The sequence below is a fragment of the Sinohyriopsis cumingii genome, chromosome 8, assembly GCF_028554795.1.
Source record: "Sinohyriopsis cumingii isolate HCF-2022 chromosome 8, ASM2855479v2, whole genome shotgun sequence".
In the NCBI taxonomy this organism is placed as follows: Eukaryota; Metazoa; Mollusca; class Bivalvia; order Unionida; family Unionidae; genus Sinohyriopsis; species Sinohyriopsis cumingii.
Window position 1 is genome coordinate 82,494,661 of NC_142968.1, and position 12,616 is coordinate 82,507,276.

The 12,616-nt window shown below is 33.8% G+C and overlaps 1 protein-coding gene across 14 annotated transcripts in view; it reads left to right on the forward strand.

Moving 5' to 3' along the window:
- Window positions 1-11,866, forward strand: part of LOC149794001 (inositol hexakisphosphate and diphosphoinositol-pentakisphosphate kinase 2-like) — a 234,543-nt gene extending 222,677 nt beyond the window's left edge. For 13 of the 14 annotated variants that reach the window (XM_089967926.1, XM_089967930.1, XM_089967931.1 and 10 more), the window contains one exon: window positions 2,234-11,866. In XM_089967926.1, coding sequence (XP_089824052.1) covers window positions 2,234-2,733 — 500 coding nt within the window. In that variant the 3' untranslated portion in view covers window positions 2,734-11,866. The remainder of the gene's footprint in view (window positions 1-2,233) is intronic. The other variant, XR_016422917.1, reaches the window with a different exon arrangement.
- The last annotated feature ends 750 nt before the right edge of the window (window positions 11,867-12,616 follow it).

Genomic DNA, 12,616 nt, shown 5'->3' on the forward strand with positions numbered 1-12,616 from the left:
TATGTTAAATACATTCATTGTGACTACAGAGATAATATGTTAAATGCATTCATTGTGACTAGATATGACAGTGTGTTAAATACATTCATTTTGATTACAGAGACAATATGTTAAATGCATTTGCTGTGACTACAGATGACAATATGTTAAATACATTCACTGTGACTACAGATGATAACATGTTAAATACATTCACTATGACTACAGATGAAAATATGTTAAATATATTCACTGTGACTACAGGTGACTATATGTTAAATACACTCACTGTGACTACAGATGAAAATATGTTAAATACATTCACTGTGACTACAGTCGACAATAGGCTAAATATATTCACTGTGACTGGAGATAACTGTGTTAAATACAATCACTGACTACAGATGACAATATGTTAAATACATTCACTGTGACTACAGATGACAATGTTAAATACATTCACTGTGTCTACACATGACATTATGTTAAATACATTCACTGTGACTACAGTGTGTTAAATACATTCACTGACTACAGATGACAATATGTTAAATACATTCACTGTGACTACAGATGACAATATGTTAAATACATTCACTGTGACTACAGATGGTGTGTTAAATACATTCACTGTGACTACAGATGACTGTGTTAAATACAATTACTGTGACTACAGATGACAGTATGTTAAATACAGTCACTGTGACTACAGATGACAATATATTAAATGCATACACTGTGACTACAGGTGACGGAATGTTATATACATTCAGTGTGACTACAGATGTCTGTGTTAAATACAGTTACTATGACTACAGATGACAACGCGTTAAATACAGTCACTGTGACTACAGATGACATTGTGTTAAATGATTCACTATGACTACAGACGACAATATGTTAAATACATTCACCATGGCTACAGATGACAATATGTTAAATACATTCACTGTGACTACAGATGACAATGTGTTAAATACAATTACTGTGACTACAGATGACAATATGTTAAATACATTCACTATGACTACAGATAACAGTGTTAAAAACAATCACTGTGATTAAAGATGACAATATGTTAATTACATTCACTGTGACTACAGATGATGTGCTAAATACATTCACTGTGACTACAGATGACTATGTTAAATACAGTTGCTGTGACTACAGATGACAGTGTGTTAAATACATTCACTGTAACTACAGACGACAATATGTTAAATACATTCACTGTGACTACAGAATACAAGGTGTTAAAATACATTCACTGTGACTACATATGACAATATGTTAAATACGTTCACTATGACTACAGATGACAGTGTTAAATACAATCACTGTGACTGAAGATGACAATATGTTAATTACATTCACTGTGACTACAGATGATGTGTTAAATACATTCACTGTGACTACAGATGACAATATGTTAAATACAGTTGCTGTGACTACAGATGACAGTGTGTTAAATACATTCACTGTAACTACAGACGACAATATGTTAAATACATTCACTGTGACTACAGATGACAATGATGACAATATGCTAATTACATTCAATGTGACTACAGATGATGTGTTAAATACATTCACTGTGACTACAGATGACAATATGTTAAATACATTCACTGTGACTACAGATGACAGTGTGTTAAATACATTCACTGTAACTACAGATGACAATATGTTAAATACATTCACTGTGACTACAGATGACAATGATGACAATGTGTTAAATACATTCACTGTGACTACAGATGACAATGTGTTAAATACATTCACTTTGACTACAGATGACAATATGTTAAATACATTCACTGTGACTACAGATGACAATGATGACAATGTGTTAAATACATTCACTGTGGCTACAGATGACAGTGTGTTAAATACATTCACTGTGACTACAGATGACAATATGTTAAATACATTCACTGTGACTACAGATGACAATGTGTTAAATACTCTCACTGTGACTACAGATGACAATATGTTAAATACATTCACTGTGACTACAGATGACAATGTGTTAAATACATTCACTGTGACTACAGATAATGTGTTAAATACATTCACTGTGACTACAGATGACAATGTGTTAAATATGTTCACTGTGACTACAGATGGCAATATGTTAAATACATTCACTGTGACTAGAGATGACAATATTTTTGCTAGTAGGGTTATGAAAGCATTCTTAAGGACTGGAGGTGGAGTTATTTTATGTTATAATGTTAATTTCTATTTCATTCAGTGATAACAAGCCAGCCCTCTTCCAGTAACTCCAGCGCTGGTCCTTCCTCACCCACCACAGCCTCCAACACTGTTGACATTCTCAGCAAATTGCGCTTGTACATTCTAGATAATCAGAAACTTCAAGCTGAAGAGGACCAAGTCTCAGCACCTAATAATATCCCAGGTTCTGTTCAAGACAAGGCATTAGTTTCCACTAATCAGGTGGCTTCACCAACATTACTCCCAACCAGTCAGACATCAGCTTTCACCAGGCCATCCTCCATCTTAGCCAGTCAGATTGGAAGTTTGACAAGCATAGAAAACAAAATCGACCAGTGTACATCTGAAGTTAAAAATTCCCTTGCCAATCTTGGTGCAGTTTCCCTCAGCATTGTTAAAGACCAAAGTGCTGTAATTCCCATGGCAAAAATATCGGACACTGCCCTCCAAGATAATGAAGCCACTACTGATACAGAAGATACCATAGCTGCAACCGAAGATTCTGAAAATGAGACTTGATGAGGGAACAATTTTAGTATATTATTTATGTACCTTATACAGGTACTTCCTTTTGTCTCATTTGTTTGGGGCAGCATACCAGTAGATTATAAACTGTTAAAGCAAAAGGATGGCTTGCATATGATTAAAAATTTAGGTGGTGGATATCTTTTTTTATCATAATAAGCAAAGATTTTTTTTATATATCAGAAAACTAAAATATTGTAGTGCCCCAACTGGTCTAAAGCACTTGCCTTTACTGATCACTGCCATCTCACCTCTATTCACATGGGTTTTTTGGGCTCAGCCGATGTGGTATGTGAGAAATCTTGCCAGTTGCTTCCTGTGGGTCAATGGTGCTTGCTTAGATCCTGATCTGTATTGTCTGGCAAACTGTCACATAAAGGCCTGTGGTGTTTGCTTTGACCCAGATCTGCATTGCATAGTGAGCTGTCAGGTCAGGGCCTCGAATATTTCTTTTTGACTCCGGTCTGCTTTTTTAATTATCATGTTTGTGGTCTTTACTGAAGCCAATGGTGTTTGTTTAAACCCTGATCTGCATAGTAAAACGAACCATTTCCAACTGGGCATATAGTGTTTGCTTAGACACAGATTTGCAAGATTGTGTGTTTGCTTAGAACCTGATCTAGATTGTACCATGAGCATTCATATCAAGGCCTATGATGTCTGTGTAGACCCTGATCTGCACTGTATATTGAGCCATCAGATCAGGGCTGATGTTGTTTATTGAGACCATGATGTACATTGTATAACAAGCAATCAGTCAATGCCTGTTCTGTTTTTTTAGATACAGATTTGCATTATATAATGAGCCTACAGATTAGGTGATAATGAGCCTACAGATCAGGACCTGTGGTATTTATTTAGACCCAAATCAGCACTTTGTTATGAGCTGTCAGATCAGGGCCTATGTTTTTTGTTTAGACACATGTTTTATTAAAATGTGCACTCAAATCAGGGCCTAAGGTGTTTGTTGAAAAATGTGTATTGTATGTTCCATCAAATCAGGGCCTATGATGCTTGTTTAGACATGTGTATTTTATAATGTTTCATCACATCAGGGCCTATGGTTATTGTTTAGTCATGTGTATTTTATAATGTTTCATCAGATCAGGGCATCAAATTAGGGCATATAGTGTTTGTTGAGACATATGTATCATATAATGTTCCATCAGATAAGGTCATATGGTGTTTATTTAGACATGTATCATATAATGTTCCATCAGATAAGGCCCTGTGGTGTTTATTTAGACATATGTATCATATAATGTTCCATCACATAAGGTCCTATGGTGTTTATTTAGACATATGTATCATATAATGTTCCATCAGATAAGGTCCTGTGGTGTTTATTTAGACATATGTATTATATAATGTTCCACCAGATAAGGTCCTATGGTGTTTGTTTAGATGTGTGCATTGTAAAATATTCAATCATATCAGGGGATTATGGTGTTTGTTTAGACACATGTATTAAAATAATGTTCCATCAGGTCAGGACCTGTAGTGTTTATTTTGGACCCTGATGTTCACAAGTGACCATCATGTGAAGCCTGGGCCTATGTTCTCTAAACCTTTTAAGTGCATGCATATGATCAGAATGCCAAAATTAGATTCTTAGGGTGCACATACTTCATTAAACTTTGCCAATCTTGTTGAGAGCCCCAAGTTTAGAAAAAAAAATGTAAAGCTCCACATTTCTTGCTCATAAGGCTTTCAAAATATTTGACTTTATTTAGTGTTGTGTGCACATTATACAATTGCATATATGATCATAGCAATGGAAAAGCATTCATTTTTTTATTTCTTTTTAAATAACAATTTTCATAAAGTCAGATTTTTTACAAACAGTAAATATGATTTGTATTTTCATAGCTTTGATCACAATTACATGTAGCTGAAATTTCACTGAAATAAATTGATGTTTATCTCTACATAAGTTAGAAGATTCTGTGGGATGGCTTGCTATCCTTCATTAATCCATCCATCAACATTAATCATCACTAATTCTCCTGACCTACTGTGAGGATTTTAATGCAACATTACATACACACATTCATCCCAAGATTTAGTTGGTCCTAAATCCAAATTGTATAGCTTGCAAATTGAATATGCCTGCCACAGTAGCAATTTGAAAATCTTTTCCTTTCTTTTCTTATCCAGAGTGAGTGGTCCTATCAACATGGGCTTTTCACTAAAAGAACTTATAAAATTTAGTTGGTCTTCAATGAAACCAGTACTGATCTGATATCCAAAATGGCCACCTTGGCAGCCATCTTGAAAATCTTATTGCTACTCCTTCTGAATAGACAGTTTTATCAACATTAGGTTTTCACCAGAAGACATGACATCTAGATGGTCCTCAATGAAAATCTTACCAATCTGACCTCCAGTATGGCTGCTATTACAGTCATCTTGAAAATCTTGTTGCCACTGTTCCTTCAGGATGGATGGTCATCAGATTTTCAAACAGCTTCAGAAATATTTCATTTTTTCAGTTCTTTACACCTTCAATATCTTAAACCCTGTTTCATCTATACTCATGAATAAATTGGTATGTCGATGCAAAACAGCTGAATCATACATGCCATCCCCTGACGAGCAAAAAGAGGAATCTAAGCAGAAAAAGAGGAATCCACAAATAACATGCTAAAAATTCAATAAACAATGATTTATTTGCCCCTCTCATCTTTTAACATCCTTTACTGCTTCAGGTTTTCATATGTAGCACTTTTAGCTTTTGAAAGCAACAGATTTTCATGTTGCATTTTAAATCACTTTGTACCAGCTGAGACCATGAATGTTTTGCACACCAGTAGAGCACAAAGTACTGGGTTACTGAGCCTGGATCTGAATTCACTTTTATTTTTGTTAACAATACTGAATAATCTGTCACAGTCAGCATTAGAATGGTAAAGAACCAATATTCCTTTCATATCCTGACAAGGAAGAGGAAATTTATATCTTCCAGTGATGGTGTCTTTTAGCTGGGAAATAAGGTGCCACTGCACATCAACTCTGTCTGCATTAAGTATATTGTCAGGTAGAATCCCAACTTTATACTGCAGGAATTCTCCTTCCAGATGACTCAGGGTAGGCAAGGATGGTAATAGAAAGGGATATCTCTTGACAAAGAATCTAACACTTTTGAAGCTTTTCGACTCTCTCTCATTTGCATCAGCAACTGAAGCATTTAAAAGCACCTCATCTCAATAGGGGAATTTCTGGAGCATCTAATCACAGGCTGTAGCATAATAATCTCTAACATTATCATAAAACACCTTTGCAGCTAGAATAGAAATGTGTTCATTGAATTCTCTTGCTTCTGCACCAATAGCAAGATCTTCATTATCTTTCTATTAAGAACTCGATAAATAACACCTCTGCATTTTTAACATTCGTGTCTGCAATTTAGTTCTGCTGTAAATAAGAAGTTACCTTAGTATAGGAGTTCGTAAGACGAGCTAATTTGATGTATTTCTTTGTTTTCAAGTGTTTCTCCACAAAAAATTTACCACTATGCCTAATATTAAAATCGTTTCCGCACAGACTGCAATGAGCATGATGCTGCCCTAGAATACAGGGACTCGTATCATTGCTTAAAACTGACCTGTCATACATGTACTATATAGTACATGTATGACAGGTCAGTTTTAAGCAACAAAACGAGCCGCTGTGCCCAAGAATGGAACGCTATATTATGCCATTCACGTATTCATCCTTGAAGAATTAGGTTGATTTTTTTGTGTCTTTTTCTGATCCACCTATGAAATTGTTTGAAAAAATATATGTGCTCTAACACAAACATTGACTAGAATTCGTTTGATGACTTTTAGCGCCAAATAGTAAAATTATTTCCACACGGCCTGCAATAGACATCACGTGATGCTGCCCTTGTGTCCTCATCTTTGGAGGATTCTGTTATTTTATGTTTCATTTATTTTTGGCCTTTTCTAATCCATCTGTGAAATTATTTGAAAGGAGATATTTTTGCTCTCATATATGCATTGACTAAAATAAATTATACTTTTTAGCGCCAAATACCTATAGACTAGTTCTGTACTAAATATAAATTAGAAAAAAGAATCTGCAAGTTAAGATTACAAATTATAAAACCAGTCTGTTCTCTCCTCACTCAGCCATACAGCTGCTATAAATAGAATACAAGGTCAAAAGTTTGAAAGTAGAACCAGCATGTTTCTGGATAATAGGATAGTTGCTATAAATAGAACATAATACTGTTAAGAAAGTGCACGGACAAGCGTACTCTTATATTGTAGTTATGTAGAAGCCATCTTTTCTAAAATACAGTCTGTGGGATTAATGGGATGTTAATAAAAACGGAAAACAAACGACTGATTTTTTTGGGAAGGTGGATATACCAAAAAAAGGCGTAATTTAGTGAAAAAAAGCGTAATGGTTGGCATGTATGCTGAACCATACCTAAAGAAGACTATTGTGATGTGATTTCACATTTGAGTGACTTTTATAATTTCATCTACCTGGTCATTATATTGGACCCTATTTCACATACAGTCCTGAGACTTTTTATTTGGATACGTCAGAAGGAGAGTTACTCAACGATACCAAAAGTGAGTCACTGATACAGTTTTCATGGCTGAGTGATGCTGGTATTTTCAGCTCATTGCTTGCTGCTTCCACTATACCTTTAACCCTACTAGATTCTGACTTATCAAATTTTGTTATAATCCTAGACTAATGAAACTCAGTATGTTGATGCATCCTATATTGCAATAATATTTTCGTCCTTTATCTGATATCTTAGTAATTAGTTTAAACTTGCAGCTAGTTTATAATGGATTCAGATCTAGTCCAGAGCAGCCTGGATCATCTGTCATGGCAAAGCATGTAACTCGTAATGTTTTATCATCAATCCTGTCTATATATTGTTTTCATTCCAATTTGTTCCTATAGCAAGGGGATCCATGTTCACAAGTATACATCAAAATTATTTTGATGCAAAACGATTATCATCACTAAATGCTGTAGGATCATGTATTCATCATTTAGGGTAGCAGGCAACTATTTTTTATTGTTCTTTTGAACAATATAATGTCATCATAGAAATCTCATGTAATGAAATGGAATTTCTGTTGTTAAAAGATTCTTGCAGCATGCATTAAATTATCATTGTACGTTTTATTTATATTTTGATATTTGCATGAATTAAACAGTTGTATTCAGGAAATTGTTTCATTTTGAAATACGTAAAATCCCAAAATATCTAGCTTTGCCCTAGATAACATTTCCTAGTGTTGCAGCAATTATATATATTGTTACAACTCTGTGGTCTTAAACTAAGTAACCAAAAAAGAACAAAAACCAACAATTTTATTAAAACTCAACAAATAATTTAATTTCCTAGAATACAAAGTGAGAATTTAAAAAGAACTTGTTTTACATATATTATGAATCAAATCCCAGGTAGTCTTAAACGTTCTATCAGGAGTTAAACAAAAGTATAAAATATTTCAAATGAATTCCAGTGGAATTCCAGGCTTGACTGTACTAATGTACCAATAGCCTGGATTAGTTTGATATGTTAACAGCCTGTGATATAATCCAGAATGACTTTAAATAAATTCACAATAATACCAAATTAGTGATTTATTCAAAAAGTATCAATGAGCACTTTGTAATGCCAAAGAATAATTTAAATAATTAAAACCTCTCAAATTATAATTAACAACTAAATGATTGATTCCACTAGAAATGGTTAGATAGGAATGAATAATTCGGATGTAAACAACTTTAATGTAAAAACCTATGGCACAATTAGAGGACAGTGATGAAGACCACAAGTTAACTTCTAGAACAAATAAGTTTTAAACAAGGTCAGGTCTTTCTCTTAAATTTTAATTTAAGAACCTGAAAAATATCAGCTATACCAGGAATTTCCCTGGGGAAAATCATTGTCCTAAACTCTGATCAAATTAAGCATGTTTTAAAAAAATGAGCTTAAAGTTTTGTCTACACTCCTGGACAAAAGATAGCTTTGTAATTTTGTTTACAAAATGACCTTCACAATCTATAATCATGGATAAAAGCCAAACACGCAGTATAGATGTAAATTATTGTTATTTACTTCATAAATTTGAAAAATAAAAAATTCCGTATTTATTTAGCTTTCCAGCTTGGCCAATGTAGATACATGAGAAAGCTGCAAGTAGCTTCTGTTGGATCAGTGGTTCTTGCCAGTGTTTTCCTAGGTTCCTTCAAATGTTTTACTGGCCACCATGTATACCTATCTTGTGCTGAGAAATGGTGTTAACAACATTTATTTACATTTCTATGTGTTCACATATCAAAAATATATCGTTATATTTTTACTATTGAAAATGGAAGATATCTCTTCATGATGTGATGTTTATGCCCATAGTTATACTTGCATCAAGAAAATTACCGTATATACTCGCATATAAGCCCGTTCACGTATAAGCTGAACAGGTATGAACACTAAAAAGTGCATGACCCATGTATAAGCTGACCTACAGCTTTGAGAGATCTCAAGATGCATGAGGTAAGTTCTGAATGCATTTGTTTAAGAAAACTTACATTAAAAAAAAATTACCTGCATTCTTATCTCAAGGTTTGCATGCATGATTTTTAAAACGAAATGGTATAACTTGTTTGAAATGTAATTTATTCAATTTTCTGTTTTCTTATTGTTTCTGCCTAATTTAGATTTGTGTATAATCTGATTGAACATTGACAAGAATTAAGCATTCACAAGTTGCTGTAACACTACCTCTCCCTTTTGATTCGATTATTGTTTGTTTATTGCGTTGGACATTTTATGCACCGGTAATTACATTTTCATTTGCTTTGAAATTGTACATACCTAACTCATTAAAATGTAATCCCAGTATGACAACACAATGAACAAAGAATACGGTGCTGATACTGTAAAAGCTGAGTTGTAGTTTTGCTTTGATGTAAGTGACCTTATACCATACCTGTCGACTTTAACGCCAGAGGAAGAAAAAAACCTCTAGATTTTTGGGCTCGCTCCATGCTGACCTCCTGATTTCATATCTTTTGATTTTTGCAGACAACTCCCAATTATTATGTCTTCAGTTTTTATTTCTTCTAAACAAGAAAAGTCCAGCATGTTCTGTTGTATCACCTGTGAATTATTCTGACAAAATAATTACTATAAAGAATTTGCTTCTTCACTAAATAGAATGTTAAGTTTAAACATTAGCCACATAAATTAATGATTTTTTGTACCTCTACAATAAGACAAAAGTATTAAAAAAATAATCCAGAACAAAAAAGTAAACCACAACAATAAAATCGTCCACAGTTAATTTCAGTCGCAAGAATGATCACTACGAATGCTTTAACTTCATATGCTAAGTGCCATTCCCACTAAAGAAACTTACACATGTTAACACCTGGCATTTTTATACGGTATATACCAATGTTAATTACCATCATTAAATTAAAAGAAGGAATGAAAATACATACCATGCAGCAAATGTGTCCTCAAAAAACAAATTCAGAATACATGTTTTAGTATAAATAATAAATGCTTCGTGAGTTGACAGTAAGGGAATAAGGTTGAATATACAAAGAGGGGAAAATAGTTGCCACATATATGGTACCATGAGGCTGGCTATTTTGGTACCTTTAGTTAAACAAACTTGGGAATCCTTTATTTGACAATCAGTTGCTGGTGCTTGCGTTGCACACAATTGTGTAGAACGTGGTTTCTTTGAATTACGACAGAGGGCCAGTCGTTTTCACAAAATAGTTGCATGGATAAAGATTAACTTTTAAGTAGTCGCGCTGGCTTTCTTGCTTGTTTATTTAAGACTAATCTTTAGCTATTGTGCAGTTTGACCATTGCTGGTTACATCCTGGGGGTATATAGGACACATCACAGGAAGAAACGGCGAATCTTTTCGCAAATTTCACGCATATTGGACCAGGACGATCGATCAAAATTTAATGAAAACTAGGCTTTAAAAATGCCACGAAAAACCTCCCGATTTTATGTCCCAGTCTCTATTATTTTCTTATTCAGTCTCCCTACATGACTTTTGAAAGTTCATAGGTATGCCTTACACCCCGTTTTACAAATATATGGTAATCATGCTAATATTAAGGAATAAAGGCAAAAATTCACATGAATGTACTGGTATGGTTACGGGTCAAAATTCCCTCATATCACAATCCAGTTTAACTGTTTGCAAAACGAAAGCAAATTTGCCAACTATCAACATTGGAGATGCCAAAACATCGAGCTTTCAATTGTTTGGAAAGTTATGATGTTCGTTCAGCTAAAATACAAAACTAAAATTGATTGATGTTGATCTTAGTTGATCTGTATTAGAATTGTAGCTTTTATTATTACCACTCTTCGGGAACATATAAATTATTATGGTTATGTGCCATGTACAATTAAACGTGCGTACCTTTTTAAAAATATTACCTCAATTTGTAGGATCACTTAAATCATTGATAATGAGTTATGTTTTTCGCACAATGGATCAATGTATCAAATCGTAATTTAAACCCATCCAATAAATGAAGTAAGCTTTCCGATTCATTCGTGTAAAAAGTCATGAGGATTAGTAGAAGATATAATCAAACCGCACCAAGAAATTAAAGGCTTACATAAAGTCAAGAGTTAATCAAAACCCTTTTCAGTCATTTAATGGCAAATTTTAAGAGACAAGAGATTTCATAATATACGAAGATAGTACTTGTCGAGTAGACATTATTTGCCACACAGAAGATACACTTCTGTGAGTGTCTATGGTAAATGACTGTAATTTGCGATTTGGCAAAACTGGTTTTTAAAAATGTTCATGTCCTATCAAATAAATGTTTTATATATACGGTTGTAGATTCGCCCTGCATTCTGCAACACTTGCATTTTTGCCCTTGTAAGCTGCAGTGTAAGCCTTAATCTAATTAGTTTTGTAATATCACTTGACAGTAAAAGTAATCAGATATTCCACACTGGATTATAACTGATACACACCAATAGCTGGTTTGTTATACATTCACTAGGGTTTATGTTGCATATGAAATGTACTCTCAGGGCAGTCTTTACTCCCCTTCCTAGCTGATGTCTTGTATTTAATAAATAGCATAGAATGCGTTCTGTGGTTATTCTTCAGTAACAAATAACAAACGCACTGCAAGCACATCAATATTGTTGCATATGTTTTTCGTTTTTACCCTATCTTTATATGTCTATGCATATATACAACTATTTCTGTATCAATCAGTCAATGACACTCCTGTTATTTAATCCAACCACTAAATTATCACCAATTTAGTACGAATGAGTATATATTAACTGGAAACCTCGGCAACAGTAGAGCTTCTGATTGATTCTTCTATGCAATGGAATGTTCAAAGTATAGATTTACGTTGTTTCAAAGCAGCGAGTCATGCTTGACTCTGTTTGCTATATTTGTGTCACCTTATGATAAGAATATAGAACAAATGAGGCAATAAACTAGATTAGGTGTTCTGCAAGAAAGCTGCGTAAATGAGTTGGTGGTGGCAGTGGTATTTTGAGAGGGGCAACAATAAGATCGATTGTGCTCATGCTTCATTTGTAGTAGTAACTTATTTGTTAGCTCGGCTTGAAATTACGAGTTCACAACAAGTTATGTATATATTATGTTGTATATGAATTAACATGAACAATTTTGTGACCCATGGAAAAGCTATTTGCAGTATGTTGGGTCACCTCATCAGTTTTCATTTTAAAAATCGGTAAATGATATTATAATTTGATCAAAGTTATATATTTAGCAAAATTATAACCTGTATCAAATTGAACTGGGTTCATAGCAATAAGAAAATCCTTATATATGTACTTTTTATTGGCAGCAAAATG